Raw genomic sequence first — 19,979 nt, 5'->3', positions numbered from 1 at the left:
TTTACATTGTTCTACTTAAAATCGATATGGGACTAATACAAATGACATTACAGGGCCATTCAATAACTTTTCAAGAAATGTATTTCTATCATTTGTCTTCAGAAACGGTAGAAAAAATGACAGAAACGGAACAAAAAGCGTTTGATAAAAATGTTTCGTTTCACTTGTTTTCAGAAATAAAAATAGAAATTTCTACCTATTTATAGTTCAAGAAATGACCCAATTTGTCATTTCTGAAAACGACTCGTAGTCATTCTTTCGCTGGTTATATCAACTTTCAGAAACATGACTTATCAAACACCTTCAATTCCGTTTCTGTTTCTAGAAATGAAAATTTATGTTTATGTCGTTTCTTGACAGAAACGGCAGAAACATTATCAAACAGGCCCTATGAATACATGAAAATTTACATAGTATCAAAGCAAGTTCTTTCTAATTTTGTTTGATTCTGTCCTCCTTAGTCATATCCAAGAGTCATGTGGTGGTTCTGCCCCACCTACACATGACGAGAAGTGTAATTAGTCTCACATCGATTCTGAGTGGGACAATCCATTTTGTCATATTCCTACGAACACCTCCTCTTATTATATCAGTCTTTTGAGATGAAAACATACAATTGACATTGAATTTGATTGTATTTCAATAGGATATTTTTGGAAGAAATACAATGATATCCAAAAATCATTCCAATTATTCAGAAAGATAATTGAATATGGAGTGGAATCCATACAAATTTTGGACTATACATTTACATATCTACCATAAAGCACAAAGAGGTGGTGGGTCAATAGGTTGGAGAAAATATAGCCATATCAGACGTTAAAAAGCTAAAGTGGATCACTTAAAGATCTTTTTTTTATTTGGATGCACAGGAACTCTGTCACATTCTCAAAAGAAAAGGTGAACGCAAATGTTATCTTGAGGAATGCTGGCCTCTGAATTAGTGGGTTAGCCCAAACAAAAGCCCATATCGCCGACACCCCACCCTAGTTATTAAATTCTCCAAATTATTCGCGAATAATTCGGCCCAACAAAATTTTACTGAATTTTATGAATAATTCGGTCTGAATCTGAATCAAATAAAAAATTTTAAAAATTTCTCAAATTTTATTGACTTTTAAAAAATTCATGAATAATTCGGCTGAACCGAATTTTATCTGAATTATAACTGAATTTTATCCCATGTAAAAAAAAACTTTATCTTGAATAAGTTAATAAGCTTTTAGAAAATAGTGTGATTGTTATGCATTTAATATCCTAATGTTACTTTTCCTCTTTTACAAAGCTTATATTTCCTGAGGTAATCTCTCACAATTCTACAAAAAATAAAAAAAAATCTTTCACCCCGTTTTAGTTTGACTAAGTCTTATAATCGTTACTCTCTCTCTAATCTTTAAGGTGAACATGCATGATGGATGACGTGGGTCTAGTAGAATTTGTGCTCAGTCCCTCCTCTCAGTCTCTTATTCTCTGATTCAATTATTTGAGTAATAGAAATGAGTTTAGAAAAAAAAAAAAAAAGCTAAATATAATATTTTTATCTTTAAAATTTAAAATTTTTATTTTTATATCATTTGTATGTTATGTACATATGATAATTGATAAATAATATGAAACAAGTATTGCAAATATTAAAAATAACATCCGAATATTTTGTCCACTTTTTATTTTTGTAAACGAATAAGTCCTAAATCCGAATCCGAACTCAAATTTTATTATCTCTGCTTTTTTTACCGATATTTTGACCGAATCGTTGAATTAATTAAACAAATTAATATGAATAATTCTTCATCCGAATAATTCCAAAATCCAAATTTAATAACTATGCACCCCACACAATCCACCTAGAACAATTCCCACCCCAAATACAAACAAGGTCATATTAGCCTACTCGATTTTTGTTGATAAAAATGCTTAATGTTTTGGTTGGGCTAATTGTTTATTTCAACAAAATGAATGCATCTCATTAATGGCAAACTATGTGATGAGAGGACACCGTTGTGAAACACTCACAAGGACTCTACTATTTGAACTGAAGAAAGCAGAGAAGATAGGAAGGCGGGTTGATGAAGTATGGAGTGATGCGATTGATATGGAACTCTTTTGGGACACTAATACCACATCGTGGCCTTTAAGCACGGTTCCCACTCTTTTTGATGTCTATTGACCCTTGTTTGTTTGTGTTGAAGCTCATGCTTAATAATGACGTGGTATCCTTTGTTGAACAATTAGCGTGGCTCGCAATATCTACCCGTTCCCAAATCAGATGTACTAACTCTAATGTTTTATCTATAATATAAATGGTTTTTGTTTCTATTCATCAAAAAAAAAAAAAAAAAATCCAAAATGGGTTGGGTTTTTTTTTTTCTGATAAAAGATCATAGGATTAATAATGAAAAAGCGAAAAGCAAAAAAGAGATACAAAAACCTAGCTAAACACCAGACACTGCTACTGAGAAAGAAACTCCTAGATAGACTAACCCACCTTCGGCATTACCATTAGCAGGGTAGACTAACCAAGAGAGACCCTCCACAAAAAGAAAAATAAATTGAGCAAATTATTTAAGACGGTATCTTGGACGATTCAGAGCATCAACCTCTAAATCCATGTTGACTAGAGTTGGCCAAGCTAGGATCTGAACTCTCAAATTTAGCCGCTGATTTTGCGAGGTGTTCAGCGATAGGATCATACTCAACCACCTTTGACAAACACACCGCAGGGTAGTCCCTTTGAGGATGAGAGTAACCACTGCAACTGAGTCACACTCAATCCATAATTTCATAAATCCTTGCGACTTTGCTTTTCCAAACCACCTATGAGAGCCATGAATTCTGCTTCAAAATTTGTCTTGACTCCAAGATACTCCCCGAATGAAGCAACTACTGCAGCTGACTCATTCCTGAATACACCCCCTGCCCCAGCCTTTGCCTTGCCTGGGTTTCCAAGGAAGCAGTCATCAATGGAGCACACCAAAAAACTTCAATCCAATCCTTAGCATATGACAAATGATATATAGGAATTCCTACTCTCCTTGCAGAGACTAGATCTGAGACAGAAAAGGACTGACCTGTGTACAGCAGGGATTGTAAACTAATCTCACTTTTCACTATCGCGAAGCAGTGACTTGTGGGTTTTGATACTCCTTCAAATCTTCAACATGATCATTAATTTGACTGGTAACTGAATGCCTAAAGAAGCTTCACCAATTTGTTGGTTGTTAGCTGCAAACCTTGGACCTGTCATTAGATTAAAAATAAATAAAATGATCAGCATGCATTTATATTAGAAGGTTTTATTACACCACATATAATACACTAGGTTTCCTTTCACTCACTGGTGAACAGTTTCATTTCTTGTAACCAACACCACTGCAAACTGAGCAATGGCATGCCTTCTTTGCAGCTACAATTTGATATCTTGTTTTCTTCCAAACCACTTGCAGTCTACTCTGGACTAGGACCTGGATCACTTCATCTTTTCCCCAAATGTCCCAACCTGATATATAGAAACAGAGGCCTTAATTTCTACTGCAAGAGCCTTAAAAGACAAGCAAAATGCAAACCACTGCTAAAAACCTGGAATACCTTATCTGTAACAATTTCAGCAGCTTGCTTTTCGATTGGATGCATTTTCTGTATTATTGGAGTAGTGGTGATTGAAGCTATGTCCACCTCTGATTCCTTCCCTCGCCTCTTCTTTACTGCCCCCTCATATTGAGTAACGAACTCAGCAAATTGAGTTGATGGTGTGAAGAATCCCTTGAAATCATATAAACTGTAAGAATAGTGCTAGTAGAGCTATCAACTGAAAGCAAAAGGTCAATGTAAAGAAACCATCCACCAATCCATGAATGGGAAATCAAGCCGTATGAATGGTCCAAACATCTCTCTTTGTTCCATCTATTAAAGAGCCAGATAAGATGATACTGAATAAAAGAGGAAGTAAGAGACCAATGATTTATTTATGGTTTAACAATACAAAAAATAAAATAAAATAAGAGGTAAGAGAAATATGAACAATAAAATAAGCTAGATCTAACCTCACCTGAACAACATCTTCTTAGCCAAGTAAGTTATTTGCTTGCTTCTACAAATAGGGATTTTTTTGGGACTTCCATCAGTGAGCCAGATAGGACCTTTTTGATTAATCTGTGGAAATTATATAGTGAATATATGATTTAACAAGGAAGCTCCAAAAATCTACAATACCAATCTACAAAGTCATAAATTAGTATTACTTACCATTTCAAAACTATATCTGTTGTCCACACATCTCGTAGATTAATGAGGTGCTTAAGTTGGTCTCGGAGATTCTTGTGCTGAGGCCAGCCCAGAAGTGCTAAGTACTGAAGGGAGACAAGGTGTTGGAGATTCTCTTCCCCTTGTATATAATCTAGCCCCTCTGAAAACCAACCAATTTCTAACCACTCAAGCATAGTGAGACGCTGCAACCCTTCTGGTAGTGACTTCAACTCCTCAAAGCCAGTCAAATTCAACCATCGAAGAAAAGTCATTCCTTGTAAGTCTGGCAAAGGATTTACAAGAGGACATTCAATTATGTCCAAGGATTGAAGAGAGGGAAAGACTAGGGTGGGCAAGGAAGATCCCTTCCCTTGTCCTTCACTTGGAAAAATTGTTTCAAGCTCAGGGCAATCTGAAAACCGCATGCTCTCAAGAACATGTGCATTGTTCTGTAGCAACCTCTTCGGCACAGACTTGAGGTCTCGACACCTAATAATTTTAAGAATGTTGAGAGAGATAAGGTTGCTTGACAGTGACCTCAGTGCCATCTTGTTTGTTTGTACAAAGTACAACCCTTTTAGTAAAGGGAACTGACTTGGTGTGATTTTCAGCTCAGGGCATGACCAAACTGCCAACTCCTCAAGAGATGGAAAGGAGGAATTAAGCAACACTACTTCCAACCATTCAACAAAATTAGGCATTTCAGTGAGTGTTAGCTTCTTAAGTGATGGAAATACTACCATCCCTGAAGAAGAAGAAGAAGTTGTTCCAGTACTAATGTTGCTACTGCTATGATAGAATTCCTGACCAAGACATTTCACTTTTTCCATTTTAAATAATCCAAGAACCCTAAGAAAGGGTAGCTCCCCAAGTGTTGGGACATATTCCAATCTAGGACAGTGATGGAGTACAAACTCAGTCAAATTTTTGTATGCTGAAAAACCATTTGCCATCCATGTAGGGTATTTTGCACCGACAAAGTATTGGATCAAACACTTTTTCAAGTTTGGATGAGGTTCTAGGCCTTCTAACACATCATCACTTTCACTGTCAACGCCATTCCAAGAACCCAACCCCATTAATAATGTTAACGAACGAATATCATCCTTCCCTCTCAAATTTGCCTCCCTGGCTTCTTCTATTCCACTTGTTACATTCTCCAGACCACATATGGTCAACTCTCCTCCAAGATTCAAGTACTTGAGCTGTTTAATACTGCGTCCTCCATCTTTGCCTACTATAAAATATGTTAATGTTTGTAGATTAGTCAATCTTCCCATCTCAACAGGCATCTCAGTGCACTTGTCAAGCTTGCAAAGTTCAATATGTCTCAGGCTAACCATCTTTCTCATTTCCTTGGGAAGCTCTCGGAGATTAGAGCAATGATTGAGTTTTAATGTCTGCAAATTGTAGAGGCTAGTGATAAACTCAGGCAACACTTGAATTGGATTATGTGAGAGGTTAAGGTACCTTAAATGTTTCAATTTTCTTAATGAAACTGACACCTCATTCATATTGCAGTCACGTACGTCCAACACACGCAAGCTCTGGAAGTTCATCAACATGTTAATATTTGAGACGAACTATATGATGGCAATATTAATGTCCGCAATTTTTTGGCCTTCTCCAAGGCTTCTGGAATTTCAAATATTGTTTCGTCATGATTTGAAAAAAGTGACAAACCACGAACTTCATCAGAAATCTCATCTATATTATTGGCCTCCATAGTGGAATAGTCAAGCTTTCCAACAACTAGTGCTAGATCATGTAGAAGATCATGCATCTTGCATGTCAGCATTATATCTCCATATTTGTCCTTCTCCACATCTTGAAAAAAAGAATTCCACAATAAGATCTTGAAATATTCATTGCCGACATCCTCCATTTGTTTTCCCCCAAGGAATCCCTCTGCCATCCATAATTGTATCAACTCTTTTTTCATAAATCTAAAATCCTTGGGAAATACTGAACAATACGCAAAGCAACGTTTCACATCAGATGGGAGATGATCATAACTCAACTTTAATATGGGCATTATTCCTCTACTTGTATCTTGCAGTAAATTCCAGTTTTCATTTTTCTCCATAAACAACCACTCATGCTCTTCTATTTTGGAGTGCATTAAACTTCCTAAGACCTTCACTGCTAAAGGCACTCCTTTACACTTATTTACCATTCTCCTTCCAATTTTCACCAAGTTCAGGGTTTCTTGTGGCCCTCCATTGCTAAATGCTATTCGACTAAACAAAGACCAACAATCTTGCTCTGATAATATTCCCAAGTGATGAGTGTAATTTGGGGCCATGATCATTGCAACATTATTGCTACGTGTTGTCACAATAACTTTGCTACCAACATTACCAGATTTTAAGGGCTTTATCAAGTTATCCCATTTTTCAACAAAATGATCTTCGCTCCAAACATCATCGAGTACAAGCAAAAACCGCTTACCCATCAACTTCTCTTGGAGGTTACGTGCAATTGCATCCAAGTTTGATGCATTACTCTCTTGGAGGTTACGTGCAATTACATCCAAGTTTGATGCATTACATTTAGCTCCTATGCCAGCTGATTCTATGATTTGTTTCAGAAGTCTCTCGACTTCAAATGGTTTGTAGACACATACCCACATTCTTAAATCAAAATTCTTCATTATCGACAAATCATTGAAGACCCATTGGGCAAGAGTGGTCTTCCCAAGTCCCCCCATTCCTATAATGGGGAAGATCGAAATGATTTGATCATTGCTAGTGTTGATAAGCATATGCACTAGTTCTGATTTGTCACCTACCCTTCCAACTACTTCCAAATCGTCGATAATAGAGAAGGTTTTCCGGTCCAATTTATTCATCATGGATGTGGTGGAATCAGCTGAAGATGACTCCAGTACTCTTAAGGTTGAAGCGAGTTGCATCATTTTCAATGCCATCCAACACTTCATTGATGTCCTTAAGCTTATGGGCCATCTTAAGACGAAACACAAATGGGTTGGAGCATGAGAAGAAGTTAAGTACCTTTCCCATCTTTCTGTTCTGGATCTCCAGTTTGCGTCTTAAAGCCTCGTAGTTGAACTCATCAAGGACATCATCTGCATCATAAGCAACACTTTTGAGCCTCTTCAGCCAGTTTTTCACTGCCACTTTCTCCACTTGCTGGTTCTCTGCATCCTTCAGTACATCTCTGATGGTGGTCAAGGTAGTTTCAAGGTTTTTCAACTCTCCCTTGACACCCCATGCTAGACCGATTTCATGTGTAGCGACAGAGATCAAACTCGTCAAGATTTCATGTGCTCCGGATACAAGAATTGATTCAGCAACCATCGTTTCTTAGCAAAGAACAGCAGGTGGGAGGGATTGAAGTTGGGAATTATTGATTTCCTGCAGATGTGAAAACTTTAACATCTATAGGTGGAGCGGTAGAATTACGTCAATGATGGTGGCTAGTAATTGTACTTGTCCATATCCAAATGAGTAGGACCCCATGGAAAAAGCACGAAAGAAATGCTGTGTGATACAGCCAAATTAATTACCCAGTAAGGTAAGAACACGTGGTATCCAAGGAAAGGGCACGTGCTGCCTACCTGGTAGAGATTGCGAGGATTTTAACCACGTAAACCCCGTGAATAGAATATTCCCCACAAAGGCGATAGAATGTATCCGAGTAGGACTCAGAAAGGGAAAGAGGCGGACCCAAGGAGGACTCCCAAAAAGAAACCCTAAACCCTAAGCACTATAAGAGATAGCCCAAAGGAGGGAAGAGGTAAGTGAATAGACCCACACCATTACTCCTGTGAAAAACTGTTCTGCCGGTCTCTAACTTGGGCGTCGGAGGACTAATCTCGGATATACCTCCGGGCTTCTGCCTTCTGTGCTTGTGCAGAATCAACTCATACGGATTTTCGGCAACAACAGATTGGCGCCTTCTGTGGGAACGATAGTAATGGTGGGGAAAACCTACAATCGTAAGAAAACAAGGGCAGCTCCGAGTATAGACATGGATGAGGAGGAACCTTCAGGAGGGCTCCCTCCCCTGACGAAAATCGGCGAAGAATGGGAAATGATGATCGGGAAGGTTCCGCGAGGGACCAACGTTTTTGTCGGATATTTGGTGCGCAGAGATAGTAATCCTCCACCCCCTCCTAGGGCCAGAAATATGTGACACGGGAGCAGTTCGAATCCCTTCAGGAGAAGTATGACCGAATGGCCGAGGCAATGAAGGAGTCGTCTCTTAGAAGACCGACGGAGCAGCACAAGGCCCCCATATCCGGCCAGAGCGAGCTCAAGACGAGGATCGAAGTAGTACAAGATCAATAAGGTCCGGTCGAAATCCTCGAAATCGAGTAAGGAGGGAAAGCCCCGCACCCAAAGAAAGGACGTGGCGCATCGCTAGAGCCAGGCATGGGGAACCACATCAAGGAGATGGACAGAGACATAAGGACTCGGGATTGAAGTAGATGATCCTGGACCTGAAAGATGAGATCCAGAAGGTAGCAGAAAATCAGACAAGAGCTCGCAAGCCAGACCTCACCAATGACATGGCTCTAGCTGATGAGGTCATGAGAGATCCGCTCCTGGTCGGTTTTTGTCTGCCAAAATACGACACCTACTACGAGTCTGGGGACCCCGTCGATCATCTGGAAGGCTTCAAGGTTGTTTTGCAGTTCCACTGAGTCTTGAAAAACATCATGTGTCATGCCTTGCCTTTGACGTTCAGAGGAGCGGTAAGGTTATGGTAAAACCGCTTATCGACGAAATCGATCCACAGCTTCAGCGATTTAAGTTACTTCTTCGTGAAGGGATTCTTCAGTAGCCAACCCCTTCAGAAGTCCATGTTGAACCTGACCAACGTCAAACAACATGAAGGAGAGTCACTGCGAAATTTTCATGAAGCACTTCTAGCAGGAGAAGATCACGATCAGAGGTCTGGACCTGAAAGAAGAGTTCACAGCCCTGCTGGGTGGCGTCAAGGATAAAGAGCTAAAAAGGTCTTTGGCGAAGCATACACCAAGGGACCTACCCCAGTTGAGGGCTCGGTGTGATAAGTACATCCAGATGGAAGAAAGCCTTCAATCCTATGAAGAAGCCATATAGAAGATGGGGAGGAAAAGGATCTCAAGAGGCGATGACAAACCTTCCGAAGAGGGCAAAAGGTGAAAGTCCAAACATGGTCGGGCACTCAGTCCATCGAAGAAGTTCGAGAAATACGCGCCCCTGAACCAAAAACGAACGGATGTGCTAATACAGATAAAGGATCCCCAGATGCCAAAGCCATGAAGTGGCCAAGGAAGATGGGATGACACCCTGAGAGACGCAACATGGACAAATATTGCCACTTCCACAGGGACCACGGCCACGACACCGAAGATTATTGGCACTTGAAGGGGAAAATAGAAGGAATGATCCGAAGAGAATATCTAGGCCGACTCATAGACCGCGAAAAGAAGGATGCCCAAGATGGTAATGACCACAGGGACAACTGTCGTAGAAATGGCAGAGGCTGCCATGAAAGAAGGGGGCTAACCCGCAGGGGCAATCAGGAACGGCAAAGGGACCAGACCCCCGAGGAAGCTGACCATCACCTCCGGAATGATCATAAAATCCTGACTAGGGTTATAGCGACAATCTGTGGAGGCCTAGCCACTGGAGAAAGTTCTGTCTCGGCCAGGAAAGCAAAAGCCTATGCGAGAAGCGTGCATGTGGCTGAATGGTCGAACAAGAAGGCGAGGATGGGGACGGTTATTTCCTTCTCGGATGATGACTTGGAAGGAGTGCACACACCACATGACGACGCACTGGTAATCACCATGACCATAGCCGATTGCAGAGTAAAAAGGATCTTGGTGGATAACGGCAGTTCAGCTGATATCATGTTCCTTGAGGCTTTCTAGAAGATGGGCCTGGACGAGGGAAGGTTGAAGAAGGTCGAACACCTGTTGCAAGGATTCTTTGGCACCCCAATCAAAGTGGAGGGATCAATTGAGTTGCCAGTAAGAGCTAGCACCGGAGACCGCCAAGTAACAGTCATTATCAACTTCCTGGTGGTAGGTATTACTTCGGCATATAATGCCATACTAGGGAGAGTTGGTTTAAACCTGCTAAAGATTATCATCTCCACACCTCACCTTAAGATGAAGTTCCCAACCAAGAACGGTGTCGGTGAGTGTCGAGGCGATTAGGAGGCATCCCAGAGGTGCTACGCCACTACCTTATAGGGAAAAGAGAAGGCGGGCAAGACACTCCCGATAGAAGATCTACGCGACGACACCAGTTATCAAAGGGGAGAACCGACTAAGGAGCTGGTACAAGTTGAAGCCGAAGAGGGGGATAGCACTTGCCAATTCTAAGTGGGGGCTACAATGCCGAGCCAACAACGAGAAAAAATCATCTCATTCCTCCGAGATAATTCTGACGTCTTCGCCTGGTCAGCCTTAGACATGCCTAAAATAGACCGAGAAGTAATAGAGCATCATCTGAGTGTTAACCTGACTAAGAAGCCGGTATAACAAAAGAAGAGGACCTTCACCCCCGAAAGGCAGTAGAAGATAGATGAAGAGGTAGAGAAGTTGCTAAAGGCCCAGTTCATCCGTGAAATCCAATACCCGGAGTGGATATCCAACGTGGTGATGGTCCCGAAGGCAAATGGAAAGTGGAGGATCTGCATTGACTTCACATATCTGAACAAGGCCTGCCCAAAGGATGGCTACCCTCTGCCGAAGATAGACCTTGTTGTTTAATGGTTGTCTTTGTTGGCAACTCGGCCACGTGGCAGTGATGACTTGGCCAGTTTGGGTGACGTGGATGAAAATGATGACATGGCAGTGTCCAGTGTCACCGATGAGACAACAGAGTAGCTTGGTATGCATGGAGTGGTTTAATACATCATTAATAGACGGTGCGGGTTTCTGGGTCAAAACTGGCAAAATTGGCCTATTTACGATTGAGGGAATTTTTGGCAGTGAAAATGATATTTTTGGAAGATCATTTCTTCATAAAAAAAATATAGATTGTAATTTATCTAGTCCAGTGCATCTGATTTTGTCATATTCTGATACTGTATGAAGAAATTACAGCATTTGTGGCAGTCGAGGGTAATTTCGGTATTGAAGATGAATTTTTTAAGGGAAGTGTTCTCCATGTAACAATATGATAAAAATAGAATCTTTCCAACATTTCTAATTTCATCGCATTCCGATTCCGTAGAGAAAGATACATCATTGAAAAGGTCTAGGGGCATTTTAGTCTTTTTACATAGATGATTCAGATGATTGAGTCTTCTCAAAAGTCGTATAGCATCCAGTTATAGTTTCAACACACTTTGTTTCATCTTGATCGGATATCGTATGAAAAAGTTATAAGTGTTTCCGTAAAGTCGGTTTGAAAATCCAAACCGAAAATCCATCAGTTGCTCTCGGTGTTGGGTGGATTTTTCATAATATATTTTTGAAATTTGAAGGGCTTTTGTGTAATTTAAAGATTTTGAAGGTCTGAGTTGCAAGGGGTCTTTAAGCACTGAAATATATGGAGGCAGGGGCTTGATTATAATAAAGAGGAGTAAAGGGAAGTGAAATGGATGGTCAAGATTCGACCACGTAGGCTTGATGCCCATCCAAAGGCTGTTGAGATTTTGCGCTGACATGGACGAGATAGATGCTTGTGCGTAGGATTTGATTGGTTAGGTGCATAATTATTGATGCACTGGTGCTACACCTTATCAAGGCATGTTGGTGTGTTTCGCGCGTGTATAGAAGATATAAAAAAGATTCCAGTCTTAATAATCTCATGAAATCTGATTAAAGCCATCATGGAGGATTCGGATCCAACGGTTAATAAGCCTTTCACTTTGATGAGTGGGAGACAAGCTCCCTTAAAATCCGAAAAAGCAACCAATCATAGATCGACAATAAAAAGTGCATGCTGACTGCTGACGTCATCATGACGTCATTAGTTGACTATTTTATTCGAATCTTGTGGTTGAGATTTACTATCCGTTATTTTAATCGGATGGCCTATATTAAGAGATTCTCCTTGATGAGATCTACGGCCAGATTTGCGCCACTGTTGCGCGTGCCGCCGGTGTAGCCTACACCACTCCTACAAAGATCCTATTTCAGGCTATCTCATTGCCCCAACTTCAAATGGTCATATCTCCATCATTTTAACTCGGATTTGGGTGAACCAAGTTGCAACTTCTTCGTTTTTTCAAGTCCTACACCATGGAAGCAAGAAAAATGAGTTTTGAGTGAAGGAAGGCTACGGTTTTGTAGGAGAAACTTCCCCCCTCTTTGTTGGTCTTTGAATGAACATGAATACTTGATGATAAATGTTCTTAGGCCATTAAAGGAGGTAAAAGAGGTGGTTGAAGTGTGTTAATTGTACATTAACTCAAAGCCAAGGAAGAAGAGAAGAAAGCAAGGATGTGTTTGCTTTGAAGTGCAAGAAGCCAAGGAGAGAGAAGGTGTGTGCACCAAACTTGTGAGTACAAGTTTCTAGTCATCCCAGGCAATTGGTTGTGAGATTCTCTAACCTTTGATTTTACATTACATGTATGTATGTATGTTAGGGTTAGTTGTGGATGAATGTATACATGCTAGGTTAGTTGTAGATGAACTGTAAGCATGCTAGCTAGGTTTGGATGTATATGCTAGGCAAACTTGACTGTAGGGCATTGATATAAGCCCAATTTAATTGTATTATTTATTATGTGCTTAGTGGGTGCTAAGCACCGAGAGTGGGTGCTCCCGTGTAGTGGGTGCTACACATTGTATCGGCACTATGAGTGTCATCTCAGCTTCGGCTTGAGAAAATTGGATGTGGGTGCTCCCGACTATGGGTGCAGTCAAAAGTAGTGTATTGAGTAGGTACGAAGCCTTTACAGGTACTACTCCGGGAATGTAGGTAAATTGTCGAACCTCGTAAAAACCCTGTGTTATGGGTGCTTGTTGTTTGCATTTTATATTGAAGTGCGTGGAATGTAGAATGGGTGTGCACACTTGGAAGTGCCTATGAGAGGCTGAGTGTGCATACGACTGTGTGTAAACAGGTATAGGTATATCAGGTTTTTCTTGGTCAGACATCGGACAAGTTTTTAGGGATCGGAATTGGACTCACTGATTCACCCCCCTCTCAGTGACTGCCAGGTTACAACAGACCTCCTCATCGATACCACAGCAGGACACGAGGTGCTGAGCTTCATGGATGCGTACTCGGGGTACAATCAGATCAATATGTCTGAGGCTGATGTCCTGAAGACATCTTTCGTGACCGAGGGGGGATTGTATTGCTATGAAGTCATGCCCTTCGGGCTAAAAAACGCAGGGGCCACCTATCAAAGGTTGGTGAATAAGATCTTCAAGGAGATGATCGGCAAAACCATGGAGGTATACGTGGATGACATGCTTGTGAAAAGCCTAAAGGCAGAACACCATATTCGATACTTAGAAAAGGCGTTCCAGGTGCTGAGGTAGTACGGCATGAAGCTGAACCCAACAAATTGTGCATTTGGAGTAGCATCGGGAAAGTTCCTCAGCTTTATTATTTTGCAGAGGCGAATTGAAGCCAATCAGGTGAAAATACAAGCCATTCAAGATATGAGGTCACCACAGAATGTGAAGCAAGTATAGGAGCTAACAGGTAGAGTCGCAGCCCTAGGATGGTTCATGTTTCGATCAGCTGACAAGTGCCTCCCCTTCTTTTAAGCCTTAAAGGGATCCAAAAAGTTCGAATGGACAGAGGAATGTGGAAAGTCCTTTGAACAACTGAAGGAGTACTTGACCACACCCCCACTACTGACGAAGCCAGATGTCGGGGATACTTTACAGTTGTACCTTGTTGTATCAGCAGTGGCGGTAAGCGTGGTACTGATGAAGGAAGAAGGAAGACAATAGCGGCCAATATATTACGTTAGTCGAACCCTGTTGGATGTCGAAACAAGATACAGAAAGACGAAGAAAGTGGCGTACGCTCTGGTAACAGCGGCAAGAAATCTGAGGCCCTATTTTCAATCACACACAGTATGCGTGTTCACGAACCAGCCCCTGAAGAAGATATTACAGAGATCGGAGAGGTCCGGCCGCCTGGTAAACTGGGCCATAGAGTTGGGAGAATTTCACATCTAGTACAAACCGAGAATCGTAATAACAGGCCCTAGCAAACTTCATAGCCGAGACAATGCTCCCTGATGATCCCCAGGAGTTTTTTGAGGCCCGGCAAAAAAGACTTGGACATTGTACGTGGATGGTGTTTCCAACAGCTCGGGAAGCGGCGCAGGGATCATATTGGTCAGCCCCGAAGGTTTCGAGATCAAGTATGCCCTACGGTTCTACTTCGATGCCTCCAACTATGAAGCAGAGTACGAAGCACTAATAGCCGGAATTAATCTGGTGCAGGTTTTAATGGTACAGGAGTTAGTGGTGCATAATGACTCATAGCTACAGGTGAATGGAGACTATGAAGCCAAAGAACAAAGGATGGCCGAGTACTTAAAGACAGTGCGAGAGAGAATAACAGTATTGAAGGAGTTTGAGGTGAGGCAGGTGCCACGAGAAGAGAATGCCAGTGCAGACGCACTGTCGCAGTTTGCCACCTCTGACTTCACGGACCTCGGACGATCTATGTATTTTGAAGTGTTACCCCAACCAAGTACCGAAGACCCTAAGAGGTGTTACCTATTAGCGAGAATGGGCCCAACTGGATGGACGCCATAATCAGGCACCTAAAAGAGGATGTACTCCCCAAAGATAGGGACGAGGCAAGGAAGATACGAATGCGATCAGCACGCTTCATACTAAAAGACGAGACACTGTATAAGATAGGGTTTACCACACCATACCTCAAATGCCTGAACCTCGTTGACGTCGAGTACGCACTCTGAGAAGTACATAAAGGGATATGTGGCCAACATCTCGGAGCCCGGGCCTTGGCCCGCAAAGTGCTGAGGCAGGGCCTATTCTAGCCATCCATGAGAAGGGATGCAGAAGAGTTCGTCAGGAAGTGTGTTAAGTGCCAGATATTCGCCCCCACCCATCGGCAGCATTCTACTGAGCTTTCCTCCCTATCAAGCCTGGTACCATTTGCCATGTGGGGAATGAACATCTTAGGCCCATTCCCCCTGGCGACGAGGCAAATAAAGTTTGTTGTGGTGGCGGTAGACTACTTCACGAACTGGGCGAAAGCCGAAGCATTGGCTACCATATCCGAAAAGAATGTAAGGGACTTCTTCGAGAAGGTGGTAGTCTATCGATTCGGCATCCCCCGGGTGATAGTAACAGACAATAGAACATAGTTTGTCAACCTGACTTTTGGTTTGTTTTGTGATGCCCTCGGCATTAACCACAGGAAAACGTCCATCGGTTACCCATGGACCAACAGGCTGACAGAGGTAACCAATCGTACCCTGCTCCAAGGAATAAAGAAGATACTGGATGATGCCAAAGGGTTATGGGCAGAAGAGTTAAAAAACATCCACTGGGCTTACCGCACTATCTAGAGATTAGCCACCAGAGAAACACCCTTCATTTTAACCTACGGCACCGAAGTTGTGCTCCCGATGGAGGTAGGAGCCATGACCCATTGGATTCAGTATTACGATGAAGAAAAAAATGATAAAGGACTTCGAGCTAATTTAGACCTCTTGACTGAAGTCAGAGACGCCTCGCAAGAAAGGATCACCGCCTACCAGCAAAAGGTTACGAGGCATTACAATTCTAAAGTCCAGAGAAACGAGTTCAGAATGGGTGACCTCATCCTCAGAAGGGCGGAGATATCATATCCGAAGCATCAAGGAAAGTTGGCTCCAAATTGGGAAGAACCTTATAGAGTCACCAGGATAATACGACCAGGGTCCTATCACCTGGAGACTACTAGGGGAGAAAGGGTACCCCGATCATGGAACTCGAAGAACCTAAGGAAATTTTATCAGTAATCATAGCATGCATGCACATTTGCTTAGTTTTTGTTTTTGCTTCTTAAAACAGTCTCAGTTTGTAGTTTTACACCCTCGGGCACTTCCGAGGATTTTTATTATAAAAATAAATAAGCTGGTTGATGGCAATCGATTTTGACAAGTCTCTAAGAAATATTCCTCGGTTGGAGGGCTCAGGCTAAGGCCGAGGACCCAACCGAAGGTCCATGCCTCGATTGTGGGCTCATGCCAAACCTGAGGGAATACGACCGAAAGTTGTTACCTCGAAGGTCATTGCCTCGGTTGGGTGCTTGGCCCAAGGTCAAAAAGGTCAACGGCACCCCCTAATATCCGTACATAAGGAAAACTCCCTCAGCTGGAGCTGAAGGGAGACACGAAAATCCTACTTGTACAAGGCCTCCCTCTAAGGTTCCTACCCTCGAGCAGGCCGATGCAACAGGACCAAGCCTCGTACTACGACAGGCCGAGGCACATATTACACTTAGGAAGTACTGGCATAAGGCTATTGGCCTTCGTGTACCAACTGGCGGGCTAAAGATCCCTTAGAGGATTTAAAAAAGAAAAAAAGAAAGACAAGACGAGTAAAGGGAACCGAAGAAACTGAAACATTCATTCCATGAAAAGCCCGAAGGCTAAGATTACAAAAAAGAGCCCGAAGGGTGAGATTACAAAAAAAGAGCCCGAAGGCATAAAAAAAAACTTCTTTAGGGGGCATCCATCGGGTTCACAGCCTCGTCCTCGGCATGGCGAGGGGTCTCCCGATTGGAGCCATCGTGACCAGGAGTCAGAGGCACCTCGCGTTGCAGCTGAACCTCACCTTCTTCGCTACGGCCTTTATCGTCAGCGTCGACCACCTCGGTGGCTGTCGGGGCTGCCTCAACACCCTCCTCTTCGAAAAAGAGCCCACTGTCCTCGAAGGAGACCTCTGGGTAATGCTCGAGGACCCAGTCTCGGACCTTGGTAGCACCCATTGTGTACCCAGGGGCGATGGCACGCGTGACCTCCTCCTGAAAGTCCTCAGAGGCCCTATACCTCTCGGCTCCCCAGACCTCGGCTTCCTAAACCTTCGTCGCCATTTGTGCCTTCAGGTCTGCAAGCTTCTGATCGTAATCCTGGCAAGTATGGAGAAGGTCTGCTTCCAGGTGCTCCACCTTCTCGAGGAGGACCAAACGCTCTTTCTCAATGATAGACTTCTTGTGTTCAGAAGCCTTGAGATCTCTGGCCAAGGCTTCGACCCGGATCGCCAGCTGACCCATTTGGTTTTGAGCCTGTGTAAAACACCGATGGTTAGAATTTCAAAAGGATAATAAATTAAGGTTTTGAAGACCGAAGCTTACCCTTGCCATGAAGATGCAGGTGCTAGTTATCATGGCCATCGTCCCCTGGCGTTGTGCTTCGATGGCATCTCAAGGGAGACTGCCCTTTTGTACCAGCTCACGAGCTACACGCCTGATGGACAGAGTGTCGTCCTCCTTGACCGACCACTGAGGGATGAAGCCAACCTCGGCTTGGATATTCGTGACCCTCGAGCTTCTGAAGTCAACCACCGAAGAAGTATCTTGGGCAAACAAGTTATAACCCGGAACAGCGAGGCCCTGGACCGCTTCGGTGTTGGGTCCTTTGACCCTGGCCCTTTTCTTCAAAAAGGGAGCTTCGGAGGAGGGAGCCCTTTTCTTCTTCTCCTTCCTCTTCTGCTTCTGTTTCTACTGCACATCCCGTGCCCTGGCTTCCCTTATTTGGGCTTGCCACTCCGCAGCTATAGCCCTAGCCTCGGCCCTGGAGATTTGCATTACATGAAGACATGAAGGAAGTTCATATGAGGTACGAAGACCCGAGGCAAATTAACTTAGGCTGGCCTAAGACTCACCCGGGCTAAGCCCGAATCTGAATAAAACATCGTCGGACTTGAGGCTGTCAGACTCAACTGGTGGGCAAGTGTCTTGACGCCTCGTCATGGCCATCGACTCCGTGTCTGCCCCAAAAAGGGCAGGGGCAGAGGTCACCGTCCTCAAATCGGGGATATCCCATACAGTGCCAAAAGGCACCCCCTCAGTCGACCTCATGAAGAAGAATTTCTCCTTATACCCATGGATCGACATTGGGTAACCGTTCAACAGCTAAAGGTCTTTCCGAGGGCTGAAATAGTACCAGCCCGAAAGCCACTTACTAACCTGGAGGAGGAAACAATTGGCGAAGAGGTGGAGGGAGAGAGGCCTTTGGTGCCTAGAGAAGAGAACAACGAAACTGACCATCTGCTGCCATCCGTTCAGCGTCAGCCGGGTCAGACAAATCCCGTAATGTCGAAACACTCAGGCGAAGAAAGGGTGGAAGGGAAGCCGAAGGCCGGCCTTGAAGGCCTCCTTGTATAAGCATAGCTCTTCGGAGTTCTGATAGCTGGCTCGATCGATCGGATTCGGTAGTCAGAGCTCGAAAGCATCCGAAATACTGGAGGAGGCCCTTAGTTCCCCCAACTCCTGCTTGTCCATGGTGGAAACGATATGAAGAGCTTCCACCTCAAGGGGGTCCTGGGTCTGGGCTCTGGATTCAAGCACCCTCTCTCTGAACCCCTCACCGTTTGAGCCACCCTCGGACCCAGATGGCGAGGCTGCGGACGATGAGTCACGAGATGAGGGTGAATCAGGGGAGGAACCCGAGGACATCCCTGGGATCCCTCTGGGGTTTCGACCCCTTCGGTTGGACATTGTCCACTCGGAGGATGAGGGGGTTGTACCTAGATGAACTAGACATTGTACTTACTCTTGATCTGGACGAGATGCTAAAGAAAAATGAAACTGAGACCGAGGGGAAGCTCTCCGAGAGAAACACATAAACCGAAGGAAGGCTCTCCGAGGAAAAAAACAAAAGTGGCCCACAAATGGACCCCCACACTTTATAAATGGAAGAAAAATGATACAACTGCTCGAGCATTGATGGCACCGTCATGTCATCACTCATCGACCTCGAGGTTTGAGCCTGAGCGGACATGACCGAGGGTCCTTACCTCGGTTGGGAGCTCTGGGCCAGGCCGAGCTGATCGTAGGTCCTTACCTCGGTTGGGGGCTCGGACGAATGCCGAGCGGACCTGACCGAAGGTCCTTACTTCGATTAGGGGCTCAACCAAAATTCGAGAAGACCTGATCGAAGGTCCTTACCTCGGTTGGGTGCTCAGACAAAAGCCGAGCGGACCTGACCGAAGGTACTTACCTCGGTTGGGAGCTCTGGCAAAGGCCAAACGAACCTAACCGAAGGTCCTTACCTTTGTTGGGGGCTCAGGCGAATCCCGAGCGGACTTGACCGAAGGCCCTTACTTCTGTTGGGGGCTCAGGCAAAAGTCTAGCGGACCTGACCGAAGGTCCTTACCTCAGTTGGGTGCTCAGGCAAAGGTTGAGCAGACCTGACCGAAGGTCCTTTCCTCAGTTGGGGGCCCAGGTAAGGGCCGAGCGGGCCTGACTGAAGGTCTTGATCGTGGGTGGCACAAAAGCCAAGGCCGAAGGAATAAGGCCTAATGAACACTTGAATGGGAAAGAAAATGATGAAAGACATGATTACTCCCACAGGAAGAGCCTCCTAGTGGAAGTAAGGGGGCTGCTGATATAACTAAATTAATTACCCAGTAAGGTAAGAACACGTGGTATCCAAGGAAAGGACACGTGCTGCCCACCTGGTAGAGGCTGCGAGGATTCTAACTATGTAAATCCCATGAAGAGAATATTCCCCACGAAGGAGATAGGACGTATCCGAGTAGGACTCAGAAAGGGAAAGAGGCGGACCCGAGGGGGACTCCAAAAAAGAAACCCTAAGCACTATAAGAGAGAGCC

The 19,979-nt window shown here is 43.7% G+C and overlaps 2 protein-coding genes and 1 long non-coding RNA gene across 6 annotated transcripts; all 3 read right to left on the bottom strand.

Annotated features, from left to right (window-relative positions):
• Window positions 1-2,368: 2,368 nt before the first annotated feature.
• On the bottom strand, window positions 2,369-4,962 carry LOC122092104. Of its 4 annotated transcripts, none has more exons than XR_006144107.1 (6): window positions 4,243-4,962; window positions 4,041-4,149; window positions 3,586-3,759; window positions 3,336-3,496; window positions 3,069-3,237; window positions 2,369-2,934 (listed from the first exon to the last, which is right to left on the bottom strand). It is a non-coding gene; the product is annotated as an uncharacterized LOC122092104 (long non-coding RNA). The 4 variants fall into 4 exon arrangements; XR_006144106.1 differs by having other exon boundaries at window positions 3,586-3,775; window positions 4,046-4,149; XR_006144105.1 differs by having other exon boundaries at window positions 4,046-4,149.
• Window positions 4,963-4,978: 16 nt separating this feature from the next.
• On the bottom strand, window positions 4,979-5,801 carry LOC122092174 (putative disease resistance protein RGA4). Its single transcript, XM_042662515.1, has 2 exons — window positions 5,158-5,801; window positions 4,979-5,045 (listed from the first exon to the last, which is right to left on the bottom strand). The coding sequence occupies exons 1-2, from the start codon at window positions 5,799-5,801 to the stop codon at window positions 4,979-4,981; spliced, it is 711 nt and encodes a 236-aa protein (XP_042518449.1).
• Window positions 5,801-6,952, bottom strand: LOC122092172 (putative disease resistance protein RGA3). Its single transcript, XM_042662514.1, has one exon. It carries the CDS (start codon window positions 6,950-6,952, stop codon window positions 5,801-5,803), a length of 1,152 nt encoding a protein of 383 aa, XP_042518448.1.
• Between the last annotated feature and the right edge of the window lie 13,027 nt (window positions 6,953-19,979).

This window comes from Macadamia integrifolia, chromosome 10, assembly GCF_013358625.1.
Source record: "Macadamia integrifolia cultivar HAES 741 chromosome 10, SCU_Mint_v3, whole genome shotgun sequence".
Taxonomy (NCBI): domain Eukaryota; kingdom Viridiplantae; phylum Streptophyta; class Magnoliopsida; order Proteales; family Proteaceae; genus Macadamia; species Macadamia integrifolia.
This window is presented reverse-complemented; position numbering and strand designations above follow the sequence as displayed.

Bases quoted from the DNA above. Each gene is read 5' to 3' on its own strand.
- LOC122092174 (XM_042662515.1), bottom strand. From the start codon at position 5,801: ATGAACTTCCAGAGCTTGCGTGTGTTGGACGTACGTGACTGCAATATG. The intron at 5,046-5,157 runs GTTTGTACTCCA...TGTCTTGGTCAG, and splicing joins GCATACAAAAATTTGACTGA to GAATTCTATCATAGCAGTAG.
- LOC122092172 (XM_042662514.1), bottom strand. From the start codon at position 6,952: ATGGGGGGACTTGGGAAGACCACTCTTGCCCAATGGGTCTTCAATGAT.